At 45.2% G+C, this 22512-nt stretch overlaps 1 protein-coding gene and 1 long non-coding RNA gene across 2 annotated transcripts in view; both read left to right on the top strand.

Moving 5' to 3' along the window:
* The window catches only part of ror1 (receptor tyrosine kinase-like orphan receptor 1), a 311272-nt gene extending 293737 nt beyond the window's left edge, over window positions 1–17535 (top strand). The window contains exons 9-13 of the mRNA XM_052462493.1: window positions 1366–1577; window positions 10865–11044; window positions 11876–12103; window positions 12191–12336; window positions 12591–17535. Of these exons, the coding sequence (XP_052318453.1) occupies window positions 1366–1577; window positions 10865–11044; window positions 11876–12103; window positions 12191–12336; window positions 12591–13521 (1697 nt within the window). The 3' untranslated portion in view covers window positions 13522–17535. The remainder of the gene's footprint in view (window positions 1–1365; window positions 1578–10864; window positions 11045–11875; window positions 12104–12190; window positions 12337–12590) is intronic.
* LOC127907359 (uncharacterized) lies at window positions 4085–5497 on the top strand. The gene is made up of 4 exons (XR_008064234.1): window positions 4085–4262; window positions 4391–4672; window positions 4801–5056; window positions 5345–5497. It is a non-coding gene; the product is annotated as an uncharacterized LOC127907359 (long non-coding RNA).
* Window positions 17536–22512: the final 4977 nt, after the last annotated feature.

The raw sequence follows: 22512 nt of genomic DNA, 5'->3' as shown, positions 1-22512 counted from the left end.
TCTGTGGTGATATAGAGGGGGTTTAAGAGTTTATATAGCACTAATAGCACCCTATCTGTGGTGATATAGAGGGGGTTTACGAGTTTATATAGCACTAATAGCACCCTATCTGTGGTGATATAGAGGGGGTTTACGAGTTTATATAGCACTAATAGCACCCTATCTGTGGTGATATAGAGGGGGTTTACGAGTTTATATAGCACTAATAGCACCCTATCTGTGGTGATATAGAGGGGGTTTAAGAGTTTATATAGCACTAATAGCACCCTATCTGTGGTGATATAGAGGGGGTTTAAGAGTTTATATAGCACTAATAGCACCCTATCTGTGGTGATATAGAGGGGGTTTACGAGTTTATATAGCACTAATAGCACCCTATCTGTGGTGATATAGAGGGGGTTTACGAGTTTATATAGCACTAATAGCACCCTATCTGTGGTGATATAGAGGGGGTTTAAGAGTTTATATAGCACTAATAGTACCCTATCTGTGGTGATATAGAGGGGGTTTACGAGTTTATATAGCACTAATAGCACCCTATCTGTGGTGATATAGAGGGGGTTTACGAGTTTATATAGCACTAATAGCACCCTATCTGTGGTGATATAGAGGGGGTTTACGAGTTTATATAGCACTAATAGCACCCTATCTGTGGTGATATAGAGGGGGTTTAAGAGTTTATATAGCACTAATAGTACCCTATCTGTGGTGATATAGAGGGGGTTTACGAGTTTATATAGCACTAATAGCACCCTATCTGTGGTGATATAGAGGGGGTTTAAGAGTTTATATAGCACTAATAGCACCCTATCTGTGGTGATATAGAGGGGGTTTAAGAGTTTATATAGCACTAATAGCACCCTATCTGTGGTGATATAGAGGGGGTTTAAGAGTTTATATAGCACTAATAGCACCCTATCTGTGGTGACATAGAGGGGGTTTAAGAGTTTATATAGCACTAATGACACTCTATCTGTGGTGAGATATAGAGGGGGTTTACGAGTTTATATAGCACTAATGACACCCTATCTGTGGTGAGATATAGAGGGGGTTTAAGGTTTTATAAGCACTAATAACACCCTATCTGTGGTGAGATATAGAGGGGGTTTAAGGGTTTATATAGCACTAATGACCCCACTTTCTACAGTGAGAGAGGGTGTTAGCAGTGTGCCAGGCTGGGTTATAAAGCTTCATAAACACTAAGTTATTATTGGGAGTCAGTGCTGCGACCTATCAAATAGACACAGTAGTTGTTATGCGTTATGTTATGGTCTGTTTAACAATAAGTGACAGTACTACCTGAGTTCATTATGTTGGTAATTGACAGTGTATTTACAGTGTTTGGATTGCCTGTGTCCCATCCAGATTATAAGGAGAAGCGTGGGGGAAGTAACATGGAGATTCTGTACATCCTAGTCCCGAGCATAGCCATCCCTCTGTCTATCGCCCTCCTTTTCTTCTTCATCTGTTTGTGTCGTAACAACCAGAAGGCTTCTCGCCCCCCAGCCCCCAGACAGCCCAAACCTGTCAGGGGACAGAACGTTGAGATGTCCATGCTCACCAACTACAAACCCAAGGTATAAGTCCCCCCTCTGTAGCTAAGTCCCCTCTCTTTCGCTCTCTCTCTCTTTCGCTCTATCTCTCTTTTGTTCTCTCTCTCTTTCTCTCACTCTCTCACTCTCTCTCTCCCACTCTCTCTCTCTGTTTCTCTCTGTCTCCCTCTCTCTCTGTCTGTCTGTCTGTCTGTCTGTCTGTCTGTCTGTCTGTCTGTCTGTCTGTCTGTCTGTCTGTCTGTCTGTCTGTCTGTCTGTGTGTGTCTGTCTCTCTCTCTCTCTCTCTCACACACTTTATCTCTCTTCCTTCTCTGTCTCATTGGAGCTCTTTGTAATGTGTGACAACAGTATGAGTATTTTGCCTATAAGTTCATTCATATTCTCCTGCAGATCGTATTACAGTCAACACTGCATTCTTATAATGTTATCTCTGATATATCTCTATCCACCCTGTTTAGAAGGTTATCCAGGCTGTGTTATGATGTGAGACAAAGGTCTACTCCCTGATGTTATAGCCAATCAAAGCTACAGCTGTAGGGGACTGGCTCTGTCAGACAGGCCAGTTTTGTGGTCCCCGTCAAAGTCCCTGCCATCTCTGATTTAGATTGACCTGTGGGAATCTAAAAGAGTGTATCCTGTAAAAAAACTAAAACCACTAACAACACAGTGTCTACTGTCTGAGTCTTTATGTCATCCCTAAATACATCTGCCCCACCACTCCTGTCCTCCTCAATGTCACCACTATCCACCGGGCCTTGCTCCAGGTCACCTAGGGTTTGTTGTTCATGACAGCATTGGCCCCGCCCAGCACAGCCTGGCCCGGTGTGCTGCGAGGCGAGAATGAGCCTGGTCTGGCCCCGGGGAGGGAGGGAGAAACCCAAACCAAAAACATCTGTTGCCCTTTGATAACAGTCACATCCCCCACCACCATTCCATTGCTAACCACTCCCCCAAACAGTCCTCCCCTCCCATCCCAGCCCCTTAACTGGCCTCTGCCTCTGTCAGGAATTTCATTTTTCATCTGGGAGTTCCTGGAATCTTTGGTGATGTAGCTAGACCCCCTTGTTGGTTTGGTCGGTGTCAATCATTTTTGGTTTATTGTCCCAGCTCTATGAAGTCCTCTTTACTGTAGTGCATTTCACTAATGAATGAAAATGATCATTCCATTTAATGTCAAGTCAATTCAGCAAGTACACTGAAATTCCAATTCTCTTCAATGCTTTTCAACCAGGAAAATTTGGAATTGGAATTTGGTTTACTTTCTGAATGAACTGGAATTGAAATGTAATTGACCACAACCCCGATTCCCAATGTGCGATGGCAGGCTTGCTCTACATGTACAAGGTGAGTCGTTTTGGAGTTCACTCCATACGTTTTTGTTTGAGGGAGGTGGGATTGACAGTTTCCTGAATTCTAAGACAAACTGAAATTAAAGCCAGACGAAGTCAGTGGCAAAGAAGATACATATCTTTAAAATGCTAATATTCAGTTGTGCTGACAACCAAACACAATTCAATATCCCAAAATATCATTCCATTTGAAATTAACCTCAGCTTGAAACCCAAGGCCTGTTGTATTGTCTATTCTTTGTTGTGTTTCTGTGTTGAATTGAATAGGCCTAAATAGTCTCATTGATGATACATGAGTGATAAAGTATGGTCACATTTCATCTGCTCTGTTAAACCTTCTCTTTGGAATGACTTCGATAGCAACAGTGAATCTATTTTGTCTTTAAGTGGCACTATCTCAACAATCATTCTCACTATAGCACATTGGTAATAGTCATCGATAAACATCATAGTTAAGCAGGCTGGGCTTGGTTAAAACCCTGGATGGGAGACTGAAGGGTAGCTGTAGCTAGATCAACTCTCTAGTAGGAGGTGCTGTAGCTAGATCAACTCTCTAGTAGGAGGTGAGGTAGCTAGATCAACTCTCTAGTAGGAGGTGATGTAGCTAGATCAACTCTCTAGTAGGAGGTGCTGTAGCTAGATCAACTCTCTAGTAGGAGGTGCTGTAGCTAGATCAACTCTCTAGTAGGAGGTGCTGTAGCTAGATTAACTCTCTAGTAGGAGGTGCTGTAGCTAGATCAACTCTCTAGTAGGAGGTGATGTAGCTAGATCAACTCTCCAGTAGGAGGTTATGTAGCTAGATCAACTCTCCAGTAGGAGGTGCTGTAGCTCGATCAACTCTCCAGGAGGTGATGTAGCTAGATCAACTCTCCAGTAGGAGGTGCTGTAGCTAGATCAACTCTCCAGTAGGAGGTGCTGTCGCTAGATCAACTCTCTAGTAGGAGGTGCTGTAGCTAGATCAACTCTCCAGTAGGACGTGCTGTAGACAGATCAACTCTCCAGTAGGAGGTGCTGTAGACAGATCAACTCTCCAGTAGGAGGTGCTGTAGACAGATCAACTCTCCAGTAGGAGGTGCTGTCGCTAGATCAACTCTCTAGTAGGAGGTGCTGTAGCTAGATCAACTCTCTAGTAGGAGGTGCTGTAGCTAGATCAACTCTCTAGTAGGAGGTGCTGTAGCTAGATCAACTCACTAGTAGGAGGTGCTGTAGCTAGATCAACTCTCTAGTAGGAGGTGCTGTAGCTAGATCAACTCTCTAGTAGGAGGTGAGGTAGCTAGATCAACTCTCTAGTAGGAGGTGATGTAGCTAGATCAACTCTCTAGTAGGAGGTGCTGTAGCTAGATCAACTCTCTAGTAGGAGGTGCTGTAGCTAGATCAACTCTCTAGTAGGAGGTGCTGTAGCTAGATCAACTCTCTAGTAGGAGGTGAGGTAGCTAGATCAACTCTCTAGTAGGAGGTGATGTAGCTAGATCAACTCTCTAGTAGGAGGTGCTGTAGCTAGATTAACTCTCTAATAGGAGGTGCTGTAGCTAGATCAACTCTCTAGTAGGAGGTGATGTAGCTAGATCAACTCTCCAGTAGGAGGTTATGTAGCTAGATCAACTCTCCAGTAGGAGGTGCTGTAGCTCGATCAACTCTCCAGGAGGTGATGTAGCTAGATCAACTCTCCAGTAGGAGGTGCTGTAGCTAGATCAACTCTCCAGGAGGTGCTGTAGCTAGATCAACTCTCCAGTAGGAGGTGATGTAGCTAGATCAACTCTCCAGTAGGAGGTTCTGTAGACAGATCAACTCTCCAGTAGGAGGTGCTGTAGACAGATCAACTCTCCAGTAGGAGGTGCTGTAAACAGATCAACTCTCCAGTAGGACGTGCTGTAGACAGATCAACTCTCCAGTAGGAGGTGCTGTAGACAGATCAACTCTCCAGTAGGAGGTGCTGTAGACAGATCAACTCTCCAGTAGGAGGTGCTGTAGACAGATCAACTCTCCAGTAGGAGGTGCTGTAAACAGATCAACTCTCCAGTAGGACGTGCTGTAGACAGATCAACTCTCCAGTAGGAGGTGCTGTAGACAGATCAACTCTCCAGTAGGAGGTGCTGTAGACAGATCAACTCTCCAGTAGGAGGTGCTGTCGCTAGATCAACTCTCTAGTAGGAGGTGATGTAGCTAGATCAACTCTCTAGTAGGAGGTGCTGTAGCTAGATCAACTCACTAGTAGGAGGTGCTGTAGCTAGATCAACTCTCTAGTAGGAGGTGCTGTAGCTAGATCAACTCTCTAGTAGGAGGTGAGGTAGCTAGATCAACTCTCTAGTAGGAGGTGATGTAGCTAGATCAACTCTCTAGTAGGAGGTGCTGTAGCTAGATCAACTCTCTAGTAGGAGGTGCTGTAGCTAGATCAACTCTCTAGTAGGAGGTGCTGTAGCTAGATTAACTCTCTAGTAGGAGGTGCTGTAGCTAGATCAACTCTCTAGTAGGAGGTGATGTAGCTAGATCAACTCTCCAGTAGGAGGTTATGTAGCTAGATCAACTCTCCAGTAGGAGGTGCTGTAGCTCGATCAACTCTCCAGGAGGTGATGTAGCTAGATCAACTCTCCAGTAGGAGGTGCTGTAGACAGATCAACTCTCCAGTAGGAGGTGCTGTAGACAGATCAACTCTCCAGTAGGAGGTGCTGTAGACAGATCAACTCTCCAGTAGGAGGTGCTGTAGACAGATCAACTCTCCAGTAGGAGGTGCTGTAGCTAGATCAACTCTCTAGTAGGAGGTGCTGTAGCTAGATCAACTCTCTAGTAGGAGGTGCTGTAGCTAGATCAACTCACTAGTAGGAGGTGCTGTAGCTAGATCAACTCTCTAGTAGGAGGTGCTGTAGCTAGATCAACTCTCTAGTAGGAGGTGCTGTAGCTAGATCAACTCTCTAGTAGGAGGTGCTGTAGCTAGATTAACTCTCTAGTAGGAGGTGCTGTAGCTAGATCAACTCTCTAGTAGGAGGTGATGTAGCTAGATCAACTCTCCAGTAGGAGGTTATGTAGCTAGATCAACTCTCCAGTAGGAGGTGCTGTAGCTAGATCAACTCTCTAGTAGGAGGTGATGTAGCTAGATCAACTCTCCAGTAGGAGGTTATGTAGCTAGATCAACTCTCCAGTAGGAGGTGCTGTAGCTCGATCAACTCTCCAGGAGGTGATGTAGCTAGATCAACTCTCCAGTAGGAGGTGCTGTAGCTAGATCAACTCTCCAGTAGGAGGTGATGTAGCTAGATCAACTCTCCAGTAGGAGGTTCTGTAGACAGATCAACTCTCCAGTAGGAGGTGCTGTAGACAGATCAACTCTCCAGTAGGAGGTGCTGTAAACAGATCAACTCTCCAGTAGGACGTGCTGTAGACAGATCAACTCTCCAGTAGGAGGTGCTGTAGACAGATCAACTCTCCAGTAGGAGGTGCTGCCCAGACTATTGTATTTTTTCTGATAGTGGAAATAAGTTGAAGATCTGACATTGTTTTAAAGGTACAAATTCAGCCAGTGGAGGCTGCTGAGGGAAGGATGGCTCATAATAATGGCTGGAACAGAGAAAATGGAATGGCATCAAACACATGGACACCACTCATTCCGGCCCAGTCATTACCACAAGCCCGTTCTCCCAATTAAGGTGCCACCAACCTCCTGTGAATTAAACATATTTTATGCTGAACTTTGTTTCCATGATGATATAATCCTGTGGTTGAAATTTCACCCTCAAAACAACTATCAAAACAACAGTTTACATTGATTCAAGTCCAATGAATTTTACATGTGGATTCCATGTCACACTACGTTGATAAATTACATTGAAAGTTGAGTTAACCAGTTTGTGCCCAATGGGTCTTGGCTCCACTCTAGTTCTCATGGTTCAATCCCCGGCTGGGTTGATAATTACAGTCATCTGTCATGACTCAAACCAAAGTTCACCTTCAGTTATTAATGGCTCTCATTTATACCACATTAATAATTACAGAGAAAAATTGATTACCTGCAATTTCTGAACTATGCACTAACTTGTCAGTTTATTGTTGTTTGTGTTGGGGGCACATTGCCAGATTGTGTTGGGAGTGTGTTTCCAGAGTCTGGCTGGCGTTGGTATATTTATGCATTTTCTGTCTGGAGCTGAAGTGATTTATTGAAGAGTTGAGCTGAGGAAAGGAGATAATGGAAACAGTATGAGACTAATAGATAATTATGACATATCCAGGCAATATTGCTCACACGCACACACACACTGGTGTATTAGGCACTTTTCCTGCCTAAAATTATAACAAGCACCAATTGGTAGCTGTTAAATTTTAATGTCTGTCTACATACCAAGATAGTTATGAGTGTTGAATATGAGTATAAAGCTGACTGGAGATTTCAGCATGTAACACCTTCTCCCCCCTCTTTCTCTCCCCCCTCTATCTGCTTCTCCCCCTCTCTTTCTCTCTCTACCCCTATCTGCTTCTCCCCCCCTCTTTCTCTCTCCCTCTCTATCTGCTTCTCTCCCTCTCTTTCTCTCCCCCCTTTATCTGCTTCTCCCCCTCTCTTTCTCCCTCCCCCTCTATCTGCTTCTCCCCTCTCTTTCTCTCTCCCCCTCTATCTGCTTCTCTCCCTCTCTTTCTCTCTCCCCTTTATCTGCTTCTCTCCCTTTCTTTCTCTCTCCCCTTTATCTGCTTCTCCCCCTCTCTTTCTCTCTCCCCCTCTCTCTGCTTCTCCCCCTCTCTTTCTCTCTCCCCCTCTATCTGCTTCTCTCCCTCTCTTTCTCTCTCCCCCTCTCTCTGCTTCTCTCCCTCTCTTTCTCTCTCCCCATCTCTTTCTCTCTCCCCCTCTATCTGCTTCTCCCCCTCTCTTTATCTCTCCCCCTCTATCTGCTTCTCTCCCTCTCTTTCTCTCTCCCCCTCTCTCTGCTTCTCTCCCTCTCTTTCTCTCTCCCCCTCTCTTTCTCTCTCCCCTCTCTCTGCTTCTCCCCTCTCTTTCTCTCTCCCCTCTCTCTGCTTCTCCTCTCTCTTTCTCTCTCCCCTTTATCTGCTTCTCCCCCTCTCTTTCTCTCCCCCTCTATCTGCTTCTCCCCCTCTCTTTCTCTCTCCCCTCTATCTGCTTCTCCCCCCTCTTTCTCTCTCCCCTCTATCTGCTTCTCCCCCTCTCTTTCTCTCTCCCCTCTATCTGCTTCTCCCCCTCTCTTTCTCTCTTCCCTCTCTTTCTCTCTCCCCCTCTATCTGCTTCTCCCCCTCTCTTTCTCCTCCCCTCTATCTGCTTCTCCCCCTCTCTTTCGCTCTCCCTCTCTATCTGCTTCTCCCCCTCTCTTTCTCTCTCCCCCTCTATCTGCTTCTCCCCTCTCTTCCTCTCTCCCCCTCTATCTGCTTCTCCCCCTCTCTTTCTCTCTTCCCTCTCTTTCTCTCTCCCCCTCTATCTGCTTCTCTCCCTCTCTTTCTCTCTCCCCTCTATCTGCTTCTCCCCCTCTCTTTCTCTCTCCCCCTCTATCTGCTTCTCCCCCTCTCTTTCTCTCTTCCCTCTCTTTCTCTCTCCCCTCTATCTGCTTCTCTCCCTCTCTTTCTCTCTCCCCTTTATCTGCTTCTCCCCCTCTCTTTCTCTCTCCCGCTATCTCTGCTTCTCCCCCTCTCTTTCTCTCTCCCCCTCTCTTTCTCTCTCCCCTTTATCTGCTTCTCCCCCTCTCTTTCTCTCTCCCCCTCTCTTTCTCTCTCCCCTTTATCTGCTTCTCCCCCTCTCTTTCTCTCTCCCGCTCTCTCTGCTTCTCCCCCTCTCTTTCTCTCTTCCCTCTCTTTCTCTCTCCCCCTCTATCTGCTTCTCTCCCTCTCTTTCTCTCTCCCCTTTATCTGCTTCTCCCCCTCTCTTTCTCTCTCCCCTCTATCTGCTTCTCCCCCTCTCTTTCTCTCTCCCCTTTATCTGCTTCTCCCCCTCTCTTTCTCTCTCCCCTCTATCTGCTTCTCCCCCTCTCTTTCTCTCTCCCCTCTATCTGCTTCTCCCCTCTCTTTCTCTCTCCCCCTCTATCTGCTTCTCTCCCTCTCTTTCTCTCTCCCCTTTATCTGCTTCTCCCCCTCTCTTTCTCTCTCCCCTTTCTCTGCTTCTCCCCTCTCTTTCTCTCTCCCCTCTCTTTCTCTCCCCTTTATATGCTCCTCCCCCTCTCTTTCTCTCTCCCGCTCTCTCTGCTTCTCCCCCTCTCTTTCTCTCTTCCCTCTCTTTCTCTCTCCCCCTCTATCTGCTTCTCTCCCTCTCTTTCTCTCTCCCCTTTATCTGCTTCTCCCCCTCTCTTTCTCTCTCCCCTCTATCTGCTTCTCCCCCTCTCTTTCTCTCTCCCCTTTATCTGCTTCTCCCTCTCTCTTTCTCTCTCCCCTTTATCTGCTTCTCCCCCTCTCTTTCTCTCTTCCCCTCTATCTGCTTCTCTCCCTCTCTTTCTCTCTCCCCTTTATCTGCTTCTCCCCCTCTCTTTCTCTCCCCCTCTATCTGCTTCTCCCCCTCTCTTTCTCTCCCCCTCTATCTGCTTCTCCCCCTCTCTTTCTCTCCCCCTCTATCTGCTTCTCCCCCTCTCTTTCTCTCTCCCCCTCTATCTGCTTCTCCCCCTCTCTTTCTCTCTCCCCCTCTATCTGCTTCTCCCCCTCTCTTTCTCTCTCCCCCTCTATCTGCTTCTCCCCCTCTCTTTCTCTCTTCCCTCTCTTTCTCTCCCCCTCTATCTGCTTCTCTCCCTCTCTTTCTCTCTCCCCTTTATCTGCTTCTCCCCCTCTCTTTCTCTCTCCCGCTATCTCTGCTTCTCCCCCTCTCTTTCTCTCTCCCCCTCTTTCTCTCTCCCCTTTATCTGCTTCTCCCCCTCTCTTTCTCTCTCCCGCTCTCTCTGCTTCTCCCCCTCTCTTTCTCTCTCCCCCTCTATCTGCTTCTCTCCCTCTCTTTCTCTCTCCCCTTTATCTGCTTCTCCCCTCTCTTTCTCTCTTTCTATCTGCTTCTCTCCCTCTCTTTCTCTCTCCCTTTATCTCTTCTCCCCTCTCTTTCTCTCTCCCCTCTATCTGCTTCTCCCCCTCTTTCTCTCTCCCCCTCTATCTGCTTCTCCCCCTCTCTTTCTCTCTCTTATCTGCTTCTCCCCTCTCTTTTCTCTTCCCCTCTATCTGCTTCTCACCCTCTCTTTCTCTCTCCCTTTATCTGCTTCTCCCTCCTCTTTCTCTCTCCCCTTTATCTGCTTCTCCCCCTCTCTTTCTCTCTTCCCCTCTATCTGCTTATCTCCCTATCTTTCTCTCTCCCCTTTATCTGCTTCTCCCCTGTCTTTCTCTCCCCCTTATCTGCTTCTCCCCCTCTCTTTCTCTCTCCCCCCTCTCTGCTTCTCCCCTCTCTTTCTCTCTCCCCCTCTCTGCTTCTCCCCCTCTCTTTCTCTCTCCCCCTCTATCTGCTTCTCCCTCTCTCTTTCTCTCTCCCCCTTTATCTGCTTCTCTCCCTCTCTTTCTCTCTCCACCTTTATCTGCTTCTCCCCCTCTCTTTCTCTCTCCCCCTCTATCTGCTTCTCCCCCTCTCTTTCTCTCTCCCCCTCTCTTTCTCTCTCCACCTCTATCTGCTTCTCCCCCTCTCTTTCTCTCTCCCTCTCTCTTTATCTCTCCACCTCTATCTGCTTCTCCCCCTCTCTTTCTCTCTCCCCCTCTCTTTCTCTCTCCCCCTCTATCTGCTTCTCCCACTCTCTTTCTCTCTCCACCTCTATCTGCTTCTCTCCCTCTCTTTCTCTCCCCCCCTCTTTATCTCTCCCCCTCTATCTGCTTCTCCCCCTCTCTTTCTCTCTCCCCCTCTCTCTGCTTCTCCCCCTCTCCTTCTCTCTCCTCTCTTTGCTTCTCTCCATCTTTCTCTCTACCCTCGCTCTGCTTCTCCCTCTATATTTCTCTCTCCCCCTCTCGCTGCTTCTCTCCATCTTTCTCTCTCCCCCTCTCTCTCTTCTTCTCTCTATCTTTCTCTATCCCTCTTCTTCTCTCCAGAGTAAGGCCAAGGAGCTCCCCCTATCCGCAGTGCGTTTCATGGAGGAGCTAGGTGAATGTACATTTGGTAAGATCTACAAGGGCCACCTGTACATGCCTGGTATGGAGCATGCCCAGCTGGTGGCCATCAAGACCCTGAAGGACTACTCCAGCCCTGGCCAGTGGGGGGACTTCCAACAGGCATGTTAATTATTCATGTTACTGTGTTGTGGTAGTAATTTATGCTATCTATAATTGTTTCTTTTGATGCTCTCTGATGTTAGCTACTGTTATTGTGTTATTGTGTTAATTGGTGCTTCCGATGCTATATGATGCTCTCTGATGGTCTCTGATGCTCTCTGATGGTCTCTGATGCTCTCTGATGCTCTCTGATGGTCTCTGATGGTCTCTGATGCTCTCTGATGGTCTCTGATGATCTCTGATGGTCTCTGATGCTCTCTGATGGTCTCTGATGGTCTCTGATGCTCTCTGATGCTCTCTGATGCTCTCTGATGGTCTCTGATGCTCTCTGATGGTCTCTGATGGTCTCTGATGCTCTCTGATGCTCTCTGATGGTCTCTGATGCTCTCTGATGGTCTCTGATGCTCTCTGATGGTCTCTGATGGTCTCTGATGGTCTCTTATGCTCTCTGATGGTCTCTGATGATCTCTTATGCTCTCTGATGGTCTCTGATGCTCTCTGATGATCTCCGATGTTTTCTGATGCTCTCTGATGCTTTCTGATGCTATCTGATGCTATCTGATGTTCTCTGAAGCTCTCTGATGCTTTCTGATGCTATCTGATGCTCTCTGATGGTCTCTGATGCTATCTGATGCTCTCTGATGCTATCTGATGCTCTCTGATGGTCTCTGATGCTCTCTGATGCTTTCTGATGCTATATTTTGGTGATCTTTAATGGTATTTATTGTTTTTGGTATTCTGTTTTTCATCTGATGTTACGTTTGACATTTGACATGACATTTCCCCTCAGATATTTTTAAAGTACCTATCTACTTATCTATCTATATCTAGGAGGCATCAGTCATGGCTGAGCTGCACCATCACAATGTGGTGTGTATTTTGGGGGTAGTGACCCAGGAACAGCCTGTCTGCATGCTGTTTGAGTTCCTGAACCAGGGGGACCTCCATGAGTTCCTCATCATGCGTTCTCCTCACTCTGACGTGGGCTGTAGTAGTGATGAGGACGGGACCATCAAGTCCGTCCTGGACCACGGAGACTTCCTGCACCTGGCCATCCAGGTAGCTACCATATCTACTGTATGGGTTGAGATAGAAATAGAACATTAATGGACATTAAATTATCTATTGTACTTTACTCTATTCCAGGTGGCTGCTGGTATGGAATACCTGGCCAGTCACTGCTTCGTCCATAAGGACCTGGCAGCCCGTAACATCCTAGTGGGGGAACGGCTCCACGTCAAGATATCCGACCTGGGTCTGTCCCGAGAGATCTATGCCTCCGACTACTACAGGTACTGTACATGGCTCACTGTCTCTTTAGACATGACCCTAACCCTAGACCTGACCCTAACCCTAGACCTGACCCTAGACCTGACTCTAACCCTAGTTCGTGCATATTTCCATATTTAGTTGACTTGTTAGTTTGTCATTTCTGTAATGTTTAGTGTGATTTGACGTGATTTGTGATTTGAATGCTGATTTGTATTAATCTTGCTGATTTTAGTATATAAAGTACATTTGGGTGTTTTGAAAAATATGATTCCAGGGTCCAGCCCAAGGCTTTACTCCCGATCCGATGGATGCCTCCTGAGTCCATGGCCTATGGGAAGTTCACATCGGAGTCAGATATCTGGGCGTTTGGCGTGGTGCTGTGGGAGATCTTCAGCTACGGCCTGCAGCCCTACTACGGCTTCAGCAACCAGGAGGTCATGGAGATGGTGAGGAAACGCCAGCTGCTGCCCTGCCCAGAGGACTGCCCCCCCAGGGTCTTCAGCCTGATGACAGAGTGCTGGCAGGAGGGCCCAGCGAGGCGTCCGCGGTTTAAGGATATCCACTGTCGTCTCCGGGCCTGGGAGGGGCTGTCATCCCACGCCAGTTCTACTACCCCATCAGGAGGTGGGGGCAACGCCACCACCCAGACCACCTCGTTGAGTGCTAGTCCTGTCAGTAACCTCAGCAATCCACGCTACGCCGCTGCAGGCTACCTCTACCCAGCCCAGGGGATACCCGCGCCAGGTCATCCGGGCCACCAAATGGCAGGCTGGACCCCAATGACCCATGGAGCACCCATGGCCCAGAACCAGCACCAACACCAATGCTTCATCCCTGTCAACGGCTACCCCATACCCCCAGGCTATGCTGCCTTTCCTGCAGCCCACTTCCAGGCCCAGGGCCCCCCCAGGGGGGTGCAACACCTCCCCCCGCCCAAGAGCAGATCTCCCAGCAGTGCTAGCGGCTCCACCAGCACCGGTCATGTGGCCAGCTTGCCGTCCACGGGGTCTAATCACGATGCGAACACGCCACTGCTGTCACACTGCGTGGCGATATCTGCCCTGCCAGGGGGCGGGACCATGCAGGTGTACGGACACATGTCCCAGAAGGCTTTGCAACAGATGGACCCCTCGCAGACGTCCGCGCTGCTGGCCGACGCCAACAGACTCATGTACAGCGATTCAATCATCACCGCTGACGTGTAAAACACTACAGACCTGGACTTTATAATATCTCATCTGGCCGACGCCAACAGACTCATGTACAGCGATTCAATCATCACCGCTGAGTGTAAAACACTACAGACCTGGACTTTATAATATCTCATCTGGCTGATTTCATGCTTTGTTTCATTTTACCTGTTTTCTTTGTTTTTCTAATAAAATTATTATAATTATTGTTTCAACTTTTTACTCTACTTGTAAATACATGTACGTAAATCCAGAATGAATGAAATGCAAAGATTTATATTCAATTAACTTGTTTTAATAAGAGAGCTAGAAGTCGTGGCCTGCCTCCTATTCTGAAACTCAAACTGCCTGAATAGACTCTTAATGAATCTACTCTACCTGCCTGGATAGACTCTTAATGAATCTACTCTACCTGCCTGGATAGACTCTTAATGAATCTACTCTCCCTGCCTGGATAGACTCTTAATGAATCTACTCTACCTGCCTGGATAGACTCTTAATGAATCTACTCTCCCTGCCTGGATAGACTCTTAATGAATCTACTCTCCCTGCCTGGATAGACTCTTAATGAATCTACTCTACCTGCCTGGATAGACTCTTAATGAATCTACTCTCCCTGCCTGGATAGACTCTTAATGAATCTACTCTCCCTGCCTGGATAGACTCTTAATGAATCTACTCTACCTGCCTGGATAGACTCTTAATGAATCTACTCTACCTGCCTGGATAGACTCTTAATGAATCTACTCTACCTGCCTGGATAGACTCTTAATGAATCTACTCTACCTGCCTGGATAGACTCTTAATGAATCTACTCTACCTGCCTGGACAGACTCTTAGTAAACTCTGAATCAGACACTTCTTGATTTTCTGGAGCACTTTAGGGCTGTTCTGCAGTAGGGTGTGGTGTTGTTGGACTGGAGGGGCCATGTTCTGCACAGCACTATGCAATAACATAGCACTCATACCCTCTGCATCACTCTCCACAGTTATGTGCCTCCACAGTTATGTGCCTCCACAGTTATGTGCCTCCACAGTCTCCACAGTTATGTGCCTCCACAGTTATGTGCCTCCACAGTCTCCACAGTTATGTGCCTCCACAGTTATGTGCCTCCACAGTCTCCACAGTTATGTGCCTCCACAGTTATGTGCCTCCACGGTCTCCACAGTTATGTGTGTCCACTAGACTCTCTTCTCAATACAGGGTTCTCTTCATATTTCACTGATGTAGAGGTACTAGGACTGAATCAGACGATTGTTTAACCAGCCATACTTCTCTCTCCAATCTGTGATAATGTCTCTTTTCCCCTCTATCACCCTCTTACAATAGATCAGTTATGCAATATGGCTCTTACATTGGCTCTGCAGTCTTTGATCTATCCATTTATTGTTGTTTTTATGATATGAAGAAATAGTACTGATACATGTATGTTCATCATAACTTCTTTCTCAAAGCAATCAATATAACAATAATGTCTGACAGTAGGGTGAAGGAATGATCAAATATAGGTATGAATCTGAAATCCAACCACATTTTACCAGACAGCTCACAAAATCAGCTACAATACAGTATATTTCACCTCACTTTAAAGTGTTTGTTGCTATGCAACTACTTAGTACAAATACTCATTGTTTGCCTGTACAGAAAGAGAACAAGCACTTGCCTTCCATACTTACTTTAGTATAATACACATCTCTTCCATACTTACTTTAGTATAATACACATCTCTTCCATGCTTACTTTAGTATAATACACATCTCTTCCATACTTACTTTAGTATAATACACATCTCTTCCATGCTTACTCTGGTATAATACACATCTCTTCCATGCTTACTTTAGTATAATACACATCTCTTCCATACTTACTTTAGTATAATACACATCTCTTCCATGCTTACTTTAGTATAATACACATCTCTTCCATGCTTACTTTAGTATAATACACATCTCTTCCATACTTACTTTAGTATAATACACATCTCTTCCATGCTTACTTTAGTATAATACACATCTCTTCCATGCTTACTTTAGTATAATACACATCTCTTCCATACTTACTTTAGTATAATACACATCTCTTCCATGCTTACTTTAGTATAATACACATCTCTTCCATGCTTACTTTAGTATAATACACATCTCTTCCATGCTTACTTTAGTATAATACACATCTCTTCCATACTTACTCTGGTACAATACACATCTCTTCCATGCTTACTTTGGTACAATACACATCTCTTCCATGCTTACTTTGGTACAATACACATCTCTTCCATGCTTACTCTGGTACAATACACATCTCTTCCATGCTTACTCTGGTACAATACACATCTCTTCCATGCTTACTTTGGTATAATACACATCTCTTCCATGCTTACTCTGGTATAATACACATCTCTTCCATGCTTACTCTGGTATAATATATGCCATTTAGCAGACGCTTTTATCCAAAGCGACTTACAGTCATGTGTGCATACATTCTACGTATGGGAGGTCCCGGGAATCGAACCCACTACCCTGGCGTTACAAGCGCCATGCTCTACCAATTGAGCCACAGAAGGACAATACACATCTCTTCCATACTTACTCTGGTATAATACACATATCTTCCATGCTTACTCTGGTATAATACACATCTCTTCCATACTTACTCTGGTATAATACACATCTCTTCCATGCTTACTTTAGTATAATACACATCTCTTCCATACTTACTCTGGTACAATACACATCTCTTCCATGCTTACTTTGGTACAATACACATCTCTTCCATGCTTACTTTGGTACAATACACATCTCTTCCATGCTTACTCTGGTATAATACACATCTCTTCCATGCTTACTCTGGTACAATACACATCTCTTCCATGCTTACTTTGGTACAATACACATCTCTTCCATGCTTACTCTGGTATAATACACATTTCTTCCATACTTACTCTGGTACAATACACATCTCTTCCATGCTTATTTTAGTATAATACACATCTCTTCCATGCTTACTTTAGTATAATACACATCTCTTCCATGCTTACTTTAGTATAATACACATATCTTCCATACTTACTTTAGTATAATACACATCTCTTCCATGCTTACTCTGGTATAATACACATCTCTTCCATGCTTATTTTAGTATAATACACATCTCTTCCATGCTTACTTTGGTACAATACACATCTCTTCCATGCTTACTTTGGTACAATACACATCTCTTCCATGCTTACTCTGGTATAATACACATCTCTTCCATGCTTACTCTGGTATAATACACATCTCTTCCATGCTTACTCTGGTACAATACACATCTCTTCCATGCTTACTCTGGTATAATACACATCTCTTCCATGCTTACTCTGGTATAATACACATCTCTTCCATGCTTACTCTGGTATAATACACATCTCTTCCATGCTTACTCTGGTACAATACACATCTCTTCCATGCTTACTCTGGTATAATACACATCTCTGTCATGTTAAGCACATCGTTATTTTTTATCAGGGTAGAAAGTCAGTGAAGTATGATGACTGTGTTAATTTGGGTTCTACTATCCTGGACATTTCTAGGATGTGTCAGTTAGTGTCCAGAGGTACTTTCCCTTTAGGTTCTTTTAGATGTTTATATTACACATCTCTTTCTTTCTCTAAAGCAGTTCTACCTACCTAGGTATCTGGAGTTTTATACAGGTATCCTCTGATGTTATATGAATTTAAGTGTGTGTATATATCAGTTCAAAACCACTTAAACACAAGACTGTGAACCTTGGGACTGGCTATTTTGTCTTGGGCAAAATATCATTCTTGTGCTGTTTTTATTTTGTTAGAAAGTTTTATGTTAGATCAGTTTCTTTTTCTTGGACAGTCTTTTTCAAACAGCATTTTTAGATTACAGTGTATTCATCAGAAAGGTTTACATGCATAATATTCGATTTACCAAGAGGCCTTGTCTTTGTATTTTATGAAGATGTTTGCACAAATGTTTTGTATGGCAAAATCATTATTAAATAATTACATTGTTTGGTCATATTGGGGTTGTATCATTATTTCTGAGAAACCCATATATTAGTATCTAAGAATTGTGACATTTGTAGGGCCTGGATTGTATTTTGTGGGGTTGATCGTTATTGTCTAATTGGACAATGTTGTGTTGACTATAAAGGTCCACAAGGGGGCACTTAATCTGTATCTCCAGCATTGGTAGCCATAATTCCCGAACTATATCTGCCTCAAAATCAGCTTTGACCACACAATGGTGCAATTCAGCTATTAGTCATAATATCATTTGTCCAGTACTGCTTTGTAAGTCTCAGCTCAAGACACTTGAAAGGCATTTGAGAAACAAGTTAAGTTTGATCATATCATATTTAGAATACAATCTTCATATCATTCAACAAACTTTGATGTTGAGTTAAAAACAGTAAGAAACCGTATGAGGAAATCCTGTATTACACCTGCACCTTGTGGACCTGACAGGTGCTTTACAGGGTTTCTTCATACGGTTTCTTACTGTTTTTAACTCAACATCACAGTTTGATGAATGATATAAAGACCAAAACCCTCAGTATTGTCTAAAGTTTAGACTCTAAACAAATGAACATTTGAACCTTTGTAGAAGCTGGAAGATGTTTTTCATGTCTCATAGACTAGATGTTTTCACAAGTATGTGGTATAATCTCAGAACTCCTAATACTAAACTCAAAACAGATCACCAAGAAGGCTGTTTTTTTTTACATTAAGCACATTTTCAATTGACTAAGTACGACACACAAAATCACACTTTTTCACCAAACCTAATCTGTGTTTCATCTAGAAGTACTTTACCTTTTATATAAAGTAAGACTTTTCATATTCACATTTGTTTAAATATATTTGACCATCACTTAACCCAACTGCGCTTAATGGTTAATCACTTAACGTTTGGTAAACCTATAGCTCTTAAACTGGTTTGTCTACCCTATATGGATTTTGAGAACTACAGAAATAAAATGTGTATTTGTATAGTATAAACATGTAGATGACATGTATGATACATTACAACCAGACATAATACATAATGACTACTGGTTATTGCTAATTGATTCACATGGTGGTAACGACAATTGGTCACCATATAAAAGGGTGTGTGTGTGAACACATGCAATTTATTTTAACATGGTGCAGATAGACAGCAAGGGAGAGGAAGAAATCAAAGAGTTCGAGGACAAGGGGCCCCATCAAAAGGTGGACATCAGAGATGGAGGCACACGGCAGGGAACTGTGTCGAATGAATTCCAGGCCATCGTCGTTGACCATGTGGTAAACAGAGGCCTTACCATGGCAGAGGTTGCCAGATTAGTTGATCCCAACTGTCAATTCGATCACGAGAACATTTCACCCCCAAAAAATGTAAATCTCCAGGATATGCACTATGCTTTACCATTACATTTAAAGTCAATGACATATTGTAATGCATGTAAATTCACAACACATGTTATTGTTGTTACAATATGATCTATTGACATTATACTCTGTTCTTATCATGACTCAGGATAAGACCCAAATGCAGACAGTTCGAATAAGACGTTTATTTATACAATAGGTCAGGCAAACAACAGGTCATGGGCAGGTAGAGGTCGGTAGTCCAGGGCAGAGTACATAAGGTACAGAGCGGCAGACAGCCCCAGGGTCAGGGCAGGTAGAGGTCGGTAGTCCAGGGCAGAGTACATAAGGTACAGAGCGGCAGACAGCCCCAGGGTCAGGGCAGGTAGAGGTCGGTAGTCCAGGGCAGAGTACATAAGGTACAGAGCGGCAGACAGCCCCAGGGTCAGGGCAGGCAGAGGTCAGTAGTCCAGGACAGAGTACATAAGGTACAGAGCGGCAGACAGCCCCAGGGTCAGGGCAGGCAGAGGTCAGTAATCCAGGACAGAGTACGTAAAGTACAGAGCGGCAGACAGCCCCAGGGTCAGGGCAGGCAGAGGTCGGTAGTCCAGGGCAGAGTACATAAGGTACAGAGCGGCAGACAGCCCCAGGGTCAGGGCAGGCAGAGGTCGGTAGTCCAGGGCAGAGTACATAAGGTACAGAGCGGCAGACAGCCCCAGGGTCAGGGCAGGTAGAGATCGGTAGTCCAGGGCAGAGTACATAAGGTACAGAGCGGCAGACAGCCCCAGGGTCAGGGCAGGTAGAGGTCGGTAGTCCAGGGCAGAGTACATAAGGTACAGAGCGGCAGACAGTCTCAGGGTCAGGGCAGGCAGAGGTCAGTAATCCAGGACAGAGTACATAAGGTACAGAGCTGCAGACAGTCTCAGGGTCAGGGCAGGCAGAGGTCGGTAGTCCAGGACAGAGTACGTAAGGTACAGAGCGGCAGACAGCCCCAGGGTCAGGGCAGGCAGAGGTCAGTAGTCCAGGACAGAGTACGTAAGGTACAGAGCGGCAGACAGCCCCAGGGTCAGGGCAGGCAGAGGTCAGTAATCCAGGACAGAGTACATGAGGTACAGAGCTGCAGACAGTCTCAGGGTCAGGGCAGGCAGAGGTCGGTAGTCCAGGACAGAGTACGTAAGGTACAGAGCGGCAGACAGCCCCAGGGTCAGGGCAGGCAGAGGTCAGTAGTCCAGGACAGAGTACGTAAGGTACAGAGCTGCAGACAGTCTCAGGGTCAGGGCAGGCAGAGGTCGGTAGTCCAGGACAGAGTACGTAAGGTACAGAGCGGCAGACAGCCCCAGGGTCAGGGCAGGCAGAGGTCAGTAGTCCAGGACAGAGTACATAAGGTACAGAGCGGCAGACAGCCCCAGGGTCAGGGCAGGCAGAGGTCAGTAATCCAGGACAGAGTACGTAAAGTACAGAGCGGCAGACAGTCTCAGGGTCAGGGCAGGCAGAGGTCAGTAATCCAGGACAGTGTAAAAAGTTACAGAACAGCGGGCAGGCTCAAGACAGGCAGAATGATCAAAATCTGGATAACTAGAAAACAGGCTCAAGAAAACAGGAGTACTAAAAACATGCAGGTAGGCTTGATGAGACAAGACGAACTGGCAACAGACAAACAGAGAACACAGGTATAAATGCATAGGAGATAATAGGGAAAGGGGGGTGGAGACAAGCACAAAGACACGTGAAACCGATTAGGGTGTGACAGTTCTACCCTCAGAATTGACAGAAGACCCAGTGGCCGTGTGCTGACCGACCAGCAGGAGTGGGCATTGGTGGAAATGGTGTGTGCCAGGAACGATACACGGCTGTCAGAAATAAAGCAGGCCATTGAGGAGAACGATGACACTCTTACCGATGTAGCATTCTGTCACGCTCGTCCAAATGATTGGACCAAGGCGCAGCGTGCGTAGAGTTCCACATATTTTAATTCATAGAAACTCAAACAAAAACAAACAAGCACAAACGAAACGTGATGCTACTTGTGTGCACACAGGCAACTATCTGTAGACAAGATCCCACAAAGCACAATGAGGAAATGGCTGCCTAAATATGATCCCCAGTCAGAGACAACGATAAACAGCTGTCTCTGATTGGGAACCATACCAGGCCAACATAAACCATTAATCACGATGATGACCCAACCTAGTCACTATCACGCCCCAACCAACAGAGAATAAACAGTTCTCTATGGTCAGGGCGTGACACATCCATCAGCCTACCAACAATCACCGCCTTTTGAAGAGGCACCAGGTGTCTATGAAACACATTTACCTGGTGCCTTTTGAGAGAAACAACAACCAGGTGAAACAACTGCATACCAAGTATGTTCAGGTACAGCACTATATACTGTATTACTGTTACTATTAATGCACATGCTACTTCACAATATCATATTGGAACTATACTGTAAAAATAACTAACCAAACTATATTTTTAGAGGGTGATGGTGCTTGATGCTGCTGTGAACCATCACAAGTATATCATTGTTGATGAAGCGGACTTCAATCTGGTCAAAACTCCACTTCGTGGCCGGAACGTCATCAGCCAACGGGAGACCGTCCAAGTGCCTGGACAACGTGGGGAAACATCTCCATGTGTGCAGCGATCTGATGGTGTGGAGGACGTAAGTCATTGCTTGGATCCTACAACACTGCACACCTCATTGTGGCCTGTCAAGGTGAAGGGGTCACCAATGTCATTGTGTGGGACAGAGTCCAGTTCAAACATGCAGAGGTGGTTTAGGTTTCTGGCCCATCCTCGTTTCGTTACCCTATATCACCCCACAAACACTCCTTTCCTTTTGTTAGCATGGAGGTAGGTGTACGATCACCATCCCCATGAGCATGCTACCCTCCTTCTGGCCATGGATGAGGTATGTAACGACATCAAGTCAGACCAATGTCAAGCTTGGATTCGCCATGCCAAAAGGTTTTTCCCACGGTGCGTGAACAATGTGATTCACTGTGATGAATGTCCTCATAGCTATATCTGAAATATGAATGATTGTAGAGGATGACTTCATTGATCACACATTTGATAACACGTTGGATAGATTTGATGGAAATGGTACATTTTCTGTTCATTTTGTTGGGTAATGTAAGTATTGCCTACACTTTGAAACGTGTATCTTGCATTGTTTGCTATTGAATTAACTGGTAGTTAAAATTACGAAATTGAAAAGATATCATTATGTTGTGTTTTGGTGATGAAACAAATGTTCTCATTACATTTCACAAACGTATATATTTTGAATCAATGGTTGTGTGGTGAGAGATTTACAATCCAAATGAATGCACAATGAAAAGATTGAGACTGGCTGCATTACAAGTGTGACCCATTTGGAGTTTTGCACTGAGCTGTGAAAATGTACCACATACTTGTGAAAATGTACCACATACTTGTGAAAATGGACCACATACTTGTGAAAACCAAAGCAATAAAACAGACAGTAGTATACAGTTGAAGTCGGAAGTTTACATACACTTAGGTTGGAGTCATTAAAACTTGTTTTTCAACCACTCCACAAATTTCTTGTTAACAAACTATAGTTTTGGCAAGTCGGTTAGAACGTCTACTTTGTACATGACACAAGTACTTT

The sequence above is a fragment of the Oncorhynchus keta genome, chromosome 1, assembly GCF_023373465.1.
Source record: "Oncorhynchus keta strain PuntledgeMale-10-30-2019 chromosome 1, Oket_V2, whole genome shotgun sequence".
In the NCBI taxonomy this organism is placed as follows: domain Eukaryota; kingdom Metazoa; phylum Chordata; class Actinopteri; order Salmoniformes; family Salmonidae; genus Oncorhynchus; species Oncorhynchus keta.
This window is presented reverse-complemented; position numbering and strand designations above follow the sequence as displayed.